At 39.1% G+C, this 12,615-nt stretch overlaps 1 protein-coding gene across 1 annotated transcript; it reads left to right on the top strand.

Moving 5' to 3' along the window:
• On the top strand, positions 1 to 12,308 carry LOC101857478 (AP-2 complex subunit sigma). Its single transcript, XM_005095362.2, has 4 exons — positions 1 to 108; positions 4,653 to 4,802; positions 8,741 to 8,914; positions 9,933 to 12,308. The coding sequence occupies exons 1-4, from the start codon at positions 106 to 108 to the stop codon at positions 10,032 to 10,034; spliced, it is 429 nt and encodes a 142-aa protein (XP_005095419.1). The 5' UTR covers positions 1 to 105; the 3' UTR covers positions 10,035 to 12,308.
• The last annotated feature ends 307 nt before the right edge of the window (positions 12,309 to 12,615 follow it).

Here is a 12,615-nt window from a genome sequence, read left to right as displayed (position 1 = left end):
CTAATAAGCTCATCCTCATGCGGAAGTGGAGCTCCAACATTAGTGGGAGGGGTATTTCTCTGAAGCGAGAACGTTACAGACAAAAACTTGATTTAGATCTACATCATGGTAATTTGAACTTTTGCTTGCACATAGATCTAGATCTAGATCTAGAATCTATATATATATACTTATATTGAATTGTAGTTTTCACTTTTCTGTTGTAAAATGTATCTTTGCAACTTCAATCTTCCTTTGCCTTTGGTCGTTGGTTTCCACCTCGGCCGGCATCGGTGTTCCTGTAGAGTTTGTTTTTGGAAGTGGCTATCCTCACCCCGGGCGCCAGGTAATCGACCTCTCACCCCGGGTGGGACTTGCCAGCGTTGGTTATTCTCCCCTGGTGTGAAAACAAGACCTGTTTTTCCTAATTTTGGAATACTGTCTATTGGTGTGGATGATCAGATACTCTAGATCTAGATTTAGATTAGCTGTAAACTTTTTGTGCAATAACGGACATCATTTTTTCTTTTGTTTTTGCGGTGTTTTTGTCTAGATCTAGATAATCGACACAAAAACAAAGAAAAAATGATGTCCGTTATAGCACAAAAAGCTTACAGCTAATTTGGTTGTCAACAAAGATCATGCTATTCTAGATGGCTTTTTCACTTTTCGAATCGAGCCGAACTACACGGGTCTCCATTTTGTTTGCCCGCAAGTTCTTGCAAGCTCTTGGCTACTCCTTCTCTCTCTCTCCCTCGCACTCTCTTTCTGAATACTCAAATACTGTCTATCGGTGTGGACGATCAAATTGACAGACAAAGATAAAAAATAATATTAAAAACACCAAAGTAAATTAATTTGGTCGTCTACAAAGATGCTACGTGGGTCGCCATTTTGTTTTGCCTGAAACTTCTCGCGCTAGGCTACTCCACCCCCCTCCCCCTCTCTCTCTCTGTCTCTCTCTCTCTCTCTCTCTCTCTCTCTCTCTCTCTCTCTCTCTCTCTCTCTCTCTCTCTCTCTCTCTCTCCCCCCCTCTCTTTCTTTCTCTTTCACTGCCCTCAGACAAATTTGCACGCTTTCAACACAAGAGCGCTGGAACGTTTGTTCACAGTGAACGTTACTGGTTGGCCTATCAGGATGAAGGCACACTGGGTGAGAATAGCCAAAAAAGGCCCGCCTGCGTGAGAATAGAGGTGGCTTTTGTTTTTTTATTCTTACGTCTTAGATCTAATCTACTGAGTCTATTGAAGAGAAAAATCTGATTCCCAGTTCCAGCCCCAGCCAAATCATTTTAAATTCCAGCCTTCCTTCTCTTACTTCTCAGTTTACCTTGTGTTTATCCCAAAGAGTAATCTCTAGTCATAGCCTTGTCTTATCTTTTAGTCCTGTGTCTTTGTCTTGCATTGTCGTCATCTTCTATTTTAAAATCATGTTATAAGTTTTTTATGTGGGGCGAAAGTCTGAGTATCTTATGGTCTTGGCATCATCCATACAAAGTACTGGATATCGATAGGCCCTCTGACTTAAATATTCTGTATAAATGTTTTATCCCAGCGAGAGTGAGAGATGCGCTGTAATTTTTCAGTAGCCTATAAAATGAGCGTAAAATTTCTCTTGTATTTCAAGGGGGGTTTCAGGGGGCTTGCCCCCCTGACCTAACAAAGACATGGGGGGGGGGGGTCCGGGATTTGATCAGAATTTGATGTTATACAATGAGGTTTGATATCTTCATCGGCACGCGCGTCACAAAGTAATCGTTTAGATTTAGAATCAAAAGTAATCGTCGGTGGAGGCAAAACTCACACTCCATAGTTATCGTTAAACTTGACCCACATTCTTCCTCGGAGGAACGACTCTGTCGTCGTTTCTCATATATATATAAGCGTGCTGACAAAATGAGTTACTTCTCGCATTCAAGCCTTATGGAAATAGATGTATATATACATCACCCTTATAGGTGAAGTTTTTACAATTTATATTATAAGTATGAAATAATGAAAGGCATTTTGCACTTTAAGAATACGGCATCAATAGAAAATCTACAAATTTCACCCTAGTGTCGAATTTTGGCCAATATCTCCCTGTGTGGATTGCGAGAAGTAAGTAACTCATTTTGTCAGCTCGCCTCACATATATGATTTTATCAAACGGTTCTTTCTGCTATTTTCGGCAATATTTTGCGACTTGCGGATGTATTTGTGTCAAGACCGGAAGCTTCACTGCTAGTTTCATCATTACTCAGCTTTTTAAAGAGAATTTTGCGTGTTTTTTAGTCTGAAGTGTTGATCGAAATAATGCAAACCCATTTGTTTACAATGGCAGCAATGGCTTAGGGCAACTGTTCACGCAGAACGAAAGCCCCGTAAAGCTTTTTGCCGGTCGACATGACTGATTGAAGATTTGACATTATGATTACATTTTCAGCCACACTGGCTTAGACTTAAATAGAGTAATTTCCGACTGGTTAGAATAGCAGTGACGATACTGACGACGGGGATGAAACTGACCAGACTTTGGGTGGGCGTCGTACTCTATCAGGGGTAGTAGGTGAATCATCCATTAGTTATAACCTGCCCCCAAAGCCTAGACCTAGTACTAGCAATGTCTACAAAGCTGGTACATTTACTAGTACTAGTACTAGATTTATTACAAAGATAGAATTAGGAACTGATTGCAGGTCTAGGTCTACTGTCAGTGGAGACTGGGTTGTAGCTGGCTAGCATTTCGTGTATTTCAATTACTCCAAATTATTGTACAAGATATGTGGTGGAATACCTTTGTGTGTGGTATTGCTACAAAGGTGATTTACATACGTTTCTGTTCAGGATCAGTCTCTATTTTATGGGTAATGGTGAAAGGAAGCTGGATAAAACTTTTCAGACTAGCCAATTTAATTATTTTTAGTTATTATCCCAGAGATGCCAACCAGTACGATTTTACGTATTTTAGTACGATTTTTTGCAGAAAGTACGCGAATACAACTTTTCATGAAAAAATACGCATCCTGGAATGCGAAAATTACTAAATTCAGCTTGGGCGAGTAAACATAATTATTTCAAGTCCCATCTTTAAAAAAATAAGTATCGCAGAACTGGAATATTTGAAAACCAAGTCCGATAAGGTCAGTAAGTTCAATTTTGCCGGTCGCGATCGTGATATTATATTCGTTCAGCTTTTCCCCGTTCGGGGAGTACGTTTCACTTTCACGCGTATAAGCAGCTATGACGGCAGGCAGAAGCGTATGTAACAACGAGGCTCGGTCGGGAAAATCAAGATCTACTTTCGCTTTCGCTACCACCAAGAAGTTTGCCAGCAGTTGTCTGATAACGCAACATTTGTGGCATGCAGGTTATGAACGCAATGTCGCCGTGCAAATAAAATGTAATAAACACTTGGACTCGTCGCTTTGGCTGTCGCTTGTGGGGAAAAAAAACAAACCAGCAAGCGTCGTCTGATTTTTAGATTGTCTGGCTCGCCATCGTGACCGGTCACTGAACCTGCGCGCATTCGCATCATAAATAAATGCGGCATCGTGTGAGTAAAGACCGTCTTTGATGGAAGTAACGGAATTGCGAAGTATATGACTACGGAATAGGGAAGGAGATTACTGATTTTTTTGGAGGGTACTATCGGGGGGGGGGGGGGGTGTTAAGGCAACACCAGAGGACAAAAACTTGGAAGCGCATTGGTGCAGGCCGTGTGCGGAATCGGGACCCCTCATACTTTGCAAGTCTGTGTTATTGAAATAAAGTGTTCGCGTTTCATTGGATGGGTGAAAGTAATTATACCTACTTGGATGGGTGATAGTAAATTATACCTACGGTGTATGTTGTAGCTTTCTGTTCAAGACTGGCAGATTTTCAGTGTCACTGCATCTTGCCCTCTCACAGTTGTTACAACTCTCACAGTGCACGGGTCCACTTGAGCCTTTCAAGTTATTGCTCTTCTCTGAGTTTGAGCAATAATTTGAGTCTGTCAGTTCATAATATGAATCATGACACCCAGACTGGTTCTTGATAGTCGAAATTCTTGTTCTAGGCCCTTCCGAACTCTCAAAGCAGGATTTATTTTTTATATAATAATGAGAGGAAAATATATAATAGATTGAAATACTTTTAAAGTCAAACAAGACCCCTGTACAACATTGAACACTAACATGTTGTTGACTGCATATACATGTATTTTGTACGCGTGTGTGCTCCCTTTTTCGAGCTGGTGAGCTAGTAATTTTTACTATTACTAGTTGGTCGCTCGTGGGGAATACACATTTTCCCCTGAAAATACACATTTTCATATTTCCCAATACTCATTTCGGTTTTCTGTGGTTGGCATCTCTGTTATCCCCCTTTATTGCGTAATTGCTCTGCGTGAACAGTTGCCCCAATCTATTTATTTCTTTCACTAATGTCGTTCCCCTGTCAATGAACTTTGATTTGAGTTTTTTTTATTATAAAATTACTTATTTCTGGACCTTTATACTTAATCTTGATGATGCATTTCTATATTTCCAATTCACTATTATAATCTATCTTGCAAGACTCAGCCTTCTACCTGGTACATTGACTCTAATGACGATAGGACCCATCATAAAAACACCCTTATATATTTGGTGTGTTCTTGTAAATGTTGAAATGTTAATTCCATCCTGGGACTTTCTATTTTTTCCTCTTCAGATTCGCTTCATCCTGATTCAAAATCGAGCTGGTAAAACTCGTCTCGCTAAGTGGTACATGCACTTTGATGATGATGAGAAGCAGAAACTGATTGAAGAGGTCCATGCTGTGGTGACAGTCAGAGACACAAAACACACTAACTTTGTAGAGGTAATACTATCAATGTTGTTTGCTTTTTTCTTCTCTTTTTTTTTTGGTAAGTGTTTTTCAGCGCTCGCAACTGCGTATGCGTGAGGCACATTAAACATTTTCAGTGGGTAGGAAATTTTGAATTTTGCCCGAGTGGCAGCAAAAGCCTACTTTTATCGATTTCAGACCACCAAGGGATCTTTAACGTGTGCCACTTGCTCACGGGACCTCCGAGATTTTTCGTCCTTGTCCGAGAAGGCTAGGTGTAGATATTTCCTACCAGAAGATCAGGGGTGTAGCTGAAAGACAGCCGCAAGAAGGAGCCAAGGAGTAGCAGTAGAAAGGCTGCAGAAAGAGTCAGGAGCCCAGAGGAGGGGTCAAAGGAGGTGACGGGGTGGGGGCAGAAAGTGGAGATGAAAGCAGACAACAAAGAAAAGTTTTCTGTCGCTACCCAGATTCGTACCCCGGACCTTTGAATGAGAGGCGAACACCTTAACCTCTAGGCCACGAGAGGCCCTTTTCTTTTCAGAATTCACGTCCTTCCTTATTTGTCAAATAACCCGCCAAACTTATTAACAGATTGGTGTTTTCTAAATTTTATCCTCAAAGCGCTTTGTATGTGTGTCTTTATTAATGTTTTTACTGTATCTGTCATATGTAGTCGTGGAACTGGACAAATTCTTTATTACTCTTATATATCCCATGGTCTTCCCCACGAAGTCCAAGTAATAGACTTAAAGGTAATGATAACCACGTTGATTCTACCCTCTTCATTTTGAAAGCCCGGATCCTGCATATCCCAAGTGGATGATGTCTTTGTTTTTTGTTTATCAAAATGGTCAGTAATATGCTGGTCATCAATCCTTTTGACTGTGTATTAACCCCTTCGTTGCTAGAATGGGTTGTGGGTTCCTTCTACCAGCCTTGATTTTAAGCAAAGCTTAGTAGCCAGGACAGCATTCACATCAGTCTCAGTGTTGGTGGACATACCATCTGGTTCTGGTCCAATTGTATATAATAATGTGACATTTTTTATTGGGACCCAGTCTCCAATAGTGTCGCCTTCCACGTTCCTTACCCCCATGTTCCGAATCTTCCCCTAAATTTTGAACAACTTGCAAACTTTAAGTCAAAAAGTGAAATTCGCAGTCTTTTAACCCTATCCGTACGTCGGGCTTTACTATCATATCCAGACGTCGTGGGGAACCCTGTGCCACCACTTTCAAAGAGGAAATTTACTCATTAATCCGGTCTGTATGCTTTGCATAGAAGTCTGTCAAAATGATTTTTTGAGAAATACTGAAAGTTTCTGAGAGATCTTTACACTCGAAGTATTCTAAAATGTGAAGAAAAAATCCCGGGGGTACAAAATGACCCCAGGGCATACGGATATGGTTAAAGTCATTTTGGTGTTTACATTTTGTGGAAGCCTGCCCTCATCTCAAGACTAGACCTGTGTTTATGGCTCGCTTGTAATCGTAACCAGAGAGTATTATTTGCAGATTGGTACATGTACTGATAAGCACATTTTTTATTCCCTAATATGAATCCACGCTGTGCTTCTGGCTAAATCTCTATACAGAGAAACTAGAGTGAGATGAATAGTGGGATGTACATGTAATGTTCTGAGGGCAACCAGGAAGGGCAAATTTTGCAAACTTCTGTCCATGGTATGGCAAAAAGCCAAAAATTGGGCATTTTTGTGAAGTACCATATACATTTAAGGCAACGAAAGGGTTAAAAGTTGTATATCTTAAATGCTTCTAAAGATAGCTCTTCCTTCTTTTCCATTGGTTATGACTCAGGAATATGCAATATTTTTTGTCCCCACAGGCAAAACAGTAACCTTGCATTACTGGTTGAGGGGAGGGGGGTAGCTGTTAAGTGTTATAAAAAGACTTGAAATTCAAATGTATGAATTACACTGTACTACTATTTGGACAAATTGTGGTTGAATGTACTTCTTCATGAAATTTTTTATCTCCATGGGAACAGTCAAAGTTCTTTCTTATGCAGAATTTAGCCCTTGAGCCAGGGATTGTTGATCTGTGTTATAAAAGGTCTATCCTGTTGGACTTTTAGCTAGGACCAAAGGTCGAGCTACACTACTCATTTTGGTGACTCTTACTGACTGTGTCGGTAGGTATGGATGATAGATGCTCATTTTGATTTTTTGAAAAAAGACTTGTATATTATGAAGTCCAAACTGAAATTTTAACTTGAGCAGATGCTAGCTTCCATTACACTTTCAAATGCAGTTCCTTTCCTCTTTACATTGACACCAAATAAATTATAGGTTTTTGTGATGATTATATATAGAAGTTATGGCATTTCTCGTGTTATTTTTCACTCCCCAAATATGCCACCTAGCAGCACGAACCTACTTTTTTAAAATGAATGGTACACACAGATTTACAATTGAAATACATTAACTCACTTGAGCCTATTCCTGTGTATTTACGGGACGCCCCGCTGGCCAGGTACCCTAATCCCGTGTATTTACGGGATGTGCTTTATCAATCGATATCTCTGGTGTTTGTTTGTTACGTTCTACGAGAAGCAGCGAGCCAACAGTTGACTAACTTGTTTCGTTTCATATAAAACTTGGTGAAGTTATGTGCTATACTTTTTTAGCTGTAACAGACAAAGCCAGTCACCCCCCCCCCCCCCCCTCCAATTGCGATAGATAATTTTATTTAAAATTGGGTGCCAAAAAAATTACGTCTTCCTCAGACATTGCCGTTTGAAAATATTTATAAAATAAAAACTTTTCGGACAAATTAGGTGCAGGCGGTGCAGTTTTCTTTTTCTGTGAGAGCATTTCTTTCTTTCTCTCTCTTGTTGCATTTTTTAAAGATATGATTGCTTTCACAGTCTTTTTATGGTTAACCCTTCATATACCTGAAAGTGTCAGGTTGCAAAAGATGGATCTTTATTTTGATGTATTAAGCATGATAACAATTTATGCAGAATAATGCTTGTATGAGAAAAACACCTAGATTAACACAAAATTATTGACTGCACACCTGCCCAGCCATTTTGGACCAACTACAGTGGAGTCCACTTATAACGAGTCCAGAAAAAATGAGAAGTCTGTGATGAAGACACTTCTAAAACCCCGTTTTTTTCTCTTCTTTACCTTTGTAAATGAAATACTGCTATAGCGCAATCAGACAAACGCGCGAGTCGGTTATAGCGGAATATAGCTGCTGCTGTGCGCAGTGCATAGGCCTATTATACATAATGTAGAACCTCGCCCGTTGAGAAACAAGTTGGTGATCTAACGAAGCAAAGAATGGGAGAGCCCAAGTGTGTCAACAATGAAGGCCGAATCGACTGAGTAGGGAGGGTGTGGCATGCGCAGACAAGCAGAACGCATCGCGTGATAGGCCAGCGTAAGCCTAGATCTAGTTTAGATTATCAAGGCCTACCATGCCTCTCGCTTCTCCGATGCGGGGATGGAGAGGTCACAGTGCAGTGATGGATTGGACGAATGTGTGTCGTGCGCAAGCAGACAAAATGCACCACAGGGTGTAGTGGGGTGGGGGGAAAACGCAGCAGGTGAATTAGCCCAGAGACCTTTCCTTTTGATCGCCAACGCCGAGCCGTCAGTCAACATCGCTAGATCTAGATCTAGCGCTAGATAAAGAAACCTGATTTGATTTTTGATCAAGTAAGACATAGAGATCATGTTGAAAACAAATCATCATCAGGGGAGATAGCAAAAGGAAATAAACAGAACACCAAACTCATAGATTAGGCCTACTTTACAGTTTCCCTTGAATATATTACTGGATCCCTTATAGCGAGAATCCTGCTATAACGGACATTTTGCTCCGGTCCCCTCCCTCTCATTATAACAGGATTCCACTGTACTTATATAACCTGAATATTGAAAACCTGATCTGAAAGACTTACAACTTTATTAACGTTTTCAAACATTATTTTTCTCCTGGCAGTTTCGAAATTTCAAGATTGTGTATCGTCGTTATGCTGGCCTGTACTTTTGCATCTGTGTGGATGTGAATGACAACAACCTGGTGTACCTGGAGGCTATACACAACTTTGTTGAAGTGCTGAATGAGTTTTTCCACAATGTCTGTGAGCTGGACCTCGTGTTTAATTTTTACAAGGTGAGTTGACTAATTGCAGTGGGCTCATAAGGGAGGTGGCAAGGTCCTCACTTCTCATTCCAAAGTACCCCGAGAGGTTGTCTGGTTCTGTCTTTTCCGTATTTTATGTCTCTGCTAGTTTTGATGTAAGGCAATCCTATATTTGTAAAATGGATCCCGTTATTGAAAATTATGATTGATGAGTTACTGAACACATGGAAAATGTTGCTTCTATTACTGAATTAGTTCATGTGCTGTGTATGTTATTTAGTAATAAGGACAGTAAGATTTCATCAGGTGGGTGCTCTGGTGGGATTTGTTCTTGCTCCTTCTTTTCTGTCAAACATCATCCTTATCTCTCCTCTTTCTTTTCTTTGCATGTTATTCTCTTGTAACTTTCCTTCAGCACATGACCCAAGTGTGTTGCAAGTGCTGTGAAAGTGACTAAAACTAAAATTTAACTATTTTATTGACCGGTTATTGAAATTGTGGGATGTACTGGAATATTGGTTATTGTCATTGTTCAAAAATTGACCTAATGCTACAAGAGTAAACTCTATCAAAAAGAAAGGTTTGCAGTGCTTGAAAGAAAGAACTGAGCGTTGTCCACAGAAGTATAGAAATAGAGTGCCAACTTACATTTCTACTCTTTTCTTTCACTTAATGCTGCAAGCTGCAAGTATGAGATAAGGTAGTGTTTGTGTAATTCTGACTGAAGAGTCACCTGCTCAGACAGATCAAGTTGTATGTGTGGACACCGGCATAATGTTTGTGTATATGTACCTGTGTTTTGTATCTATGCGTGTGTGTTTGGGTGTGTGTATGTGTGTAGTTGTGTTCCTGTGCATGCATATGTGTGTGAAAAAGGGGGCAGGGGTTTCACTTTCAGCCTCCTTCTTTGTTTCTGAATTAATTCACAAATCTACGCTCTCTCTATTTATTTGATCTTTTCAAAGTGAAAATTTGGCCTTTTCGTGGTTTACACTGTCAATCCAGAGTACAGTTTCACTTTTACTTGTATTTTGTTTCCCCTCCATAGGTGTACAGTGTGGTGGACGAGATGTTCCTGGCAGGAGAGATCCGAGAAACGAGCCAGACCAAAGTCTTGAAAGAGCTGCTGATGTTATCATCATTAGAATGAGACCTGTATTCATGTGTATAGTGCAATATGAACATGGACTGTCATCCTATATCATGGTATGAGTACAAGCTGCTTGTCACTGTTTTGTGTCTGAATGTAGAATGTAGGTGGGATGCCTGTAATTATTGTGAGGAGTGTCAGAGGTTGCAAGATGATTTGTTTTATTTTTGCTCTTGCATTCTGTGAACATCATTTTTTAACATGGTACTATGACATGGGTCCCCAGGCCTTTCTTCTTCAACAAGCATACTATTCCATGTTAGTTTCCTTGAAACTTAATTGTTATATTATCTTCTGTTGAGACCTCTTCACCAGGACCACTTCTGCTTGCCAAGAAATTTTTTGAATTACTGCCATGTCTCAATAAAACTCATTTGTGATAGCATGGCGTATAGGCAAATTATATCATATCCTTTTCAGGAGGAAAAATATGGAAGTCTTGCTTTTTAACTTCTCTGGATACATGTAAGAGCTTATATGAAGGAGACTCAATATTCTAAAAACAGGGCTTAGTGTGTAATGAAAACTTGAATTACATTTATTCAAAATTCATGCAGGACTGTTATCATTCCTCTTGGCACCAACCTTCTTTACTAGTTCAATTTTATACATCACAAAAACATACAAGAGGAAAATTACTGCTGGACTGTATGCCCTCTTTGTGTGAACCTGAAAATTATTGAGTAGTCTATCTTGTTTTATTATAAGCAAAGTGTTGTCGTATCTTTTCTTGTTCACTTTGCTTGAATGAACCTATTGCATTCCAGTGTCGGCTGAATATATGTGAATTGTATCTTATGACTGGTAAGATAAAAAAGAGATTTCTTTATGCAAAGAGGTCTGGATGTTTTGGAGACTGCAGCTTGATGTGTAACTCATCAATGTTCAACATTGAATGTGTTTAGTTTAACTCTGTGGTTTCTCCAAACACAAGTTTGTGTAGCTCAGCTCAGTAGATCAGTTGTTGCTGTGTAAGGAACATGGTCCATTCACTACATGTATATATATATCTTGATCGTACTATCGTTGAGCGAGTGGTGATTTTGATGTTCAGGTTGTATGCCGATACATGTGTTTGGGTCATCGTTTTTCTCTGTTCTCTCTAAATTTACAATGATTTAGTGACTTATTAATCCTCCACTGACTGTTCTGACCCAGTACAAGTTAGTTAGAAATGTGCACCTTTGGCTAGAATATCACGTCAAGATTTTTTTGGTTCATTGTTTCTTTTTTTTTTTCTGTTCACTAGAACAGTAAAAACCAGGATGTGGTAGAGTCGTAACATTCTAACCCGGTCTAGTTATAGGAATGAACAGGAAAACGGATGTTTCAAATTAAATTTTCTATCTTTTCTGTTTCCTCCCTGTGGTCTTACTAATCTTAACTTTTTATGGTCCAAGATTTGCGCGGAAGAATTGTGAATGTGAATCGATTTGATAATGTGATATATCCTTGGCTCTGTACTGTTGACTATTATCACTTGTCCTCTCCACTTTGTAAAAGAAGCCCTAATGTAGAAGTTTCTCCTGATAAATTTTATTTCGTTTTCCTTTCCCTGTAGTGCATATCTATCCTGTTTTCTTTCATCTATTTACTTATGAGCAAGTTGCATTTATCTCTAAAATTATCTTTTTTTTTTCTCTTACAACACAGGACATATGTCGGCATATTGGGTTTAGTGCTTGCCGAAAAAGCAGTAACCTTTGATTTGTCAGGTGCCACCCATGAAGCTTGATTGAAATTTGTAGAACAAAACTTTGATGCCTTTATTTCTTATTGTATCTTGAAATTAACAGATGAGCTAAAAGAAAGTGTGAATAGGAAACTATCAGATTTATTGGATTTTGATTTTCACAACATGGTGTTTTATCAAATTTCCTTTCTGCTTTGCTGCATCGTTTGTATCTCTTTGGAAACTCACCTGTCAATATAACTACCCACAAAAAAAACCCCAAGCAATACTACTACCCAAGTACTGCAAGTTCCTTTGCATTACATTTCCTGATGAAGGGGAACAGTTAACTGTTTAATACAATGTTACTTTTCCTTTCAATTTCAATTCTTTTATCTGTGTGTCTGTTAGTCCATTATCTTCATCTTTCATCTGAATATCAAGTCATGAAGGTTCAGGGTTTGTGTGAACCCGTGTAGCTTTCAAAACCCATTGTGTATGCATTACATTTTGTGTTAGATGATCATAGCTTACATGAGCATTTTTGTTGTGTAGATTATGAAATTTAGCCACATTAAAATAAATAGAAATCTCATAAATTCTCTCTTTGTTCAGTGTTTTTTTCTTCAGCATTACAGTTTTTGTTTTGTTATTTGTTTCATGTACGGTACTCCATTTCTTATTAAGATTCTCACACATGTAGTCTGTTTAGGCTTCAGTCTCTGTAGACTTTTGTTGGCTTCTTCAAGTTTGAATTAATGGTCTTACTTTTTGTCCTTTTTGCTTTTTTCTGAGTTTGTTTTTGGTGAAGAAAGAAGTCTGATGGAGGTTCCTCTAATCAAGCTGCTATTGATGTTGTGTACCTAGTCATTTTTTTATTGTATGGGTAGTGGGTCCTACTTCTTTTTT

The sequence above is a fragment of the Aplysia californica genome, unplaced genomic scaffold, assembly GCF_000002075.1.
Source record: "Aplysia californica isolate F4 #8 unplaced genomic scaffold, AplCal3.0 scaffold00102, whole genome shotgun sequence".
Classification (NCBI taxonomy): Eukaryota; Metazoa; Mollusca; class Gastropoda; order Aplysiida; family Aplysiidae; genus Aplysia; species Aplysia californica.
The sequence above is the reverse complement of the archived record's forward strand: the minus strand, read 5'-3'. Positions and strand labels throughout refer to the sequence as shown.

Coding starts and splice junctions, on each gene's coding strand:
- LOC101857478 (XM_005095362.2), top strand. Junction 4,803..8,740: donor AACACACTAACTTTGTAGAG/GTAATACTATCA, acceptor TTCTCCTGGCAG/TTTCGAAATTTCAAGATTGT. Junction 8,915..9,932: donor TCGTGTTTAATTTTTACAAG/GTGAGTTGACTA, acceptor TCCCCTCCATAG/GTGTACAGTGTGGTGGACGA.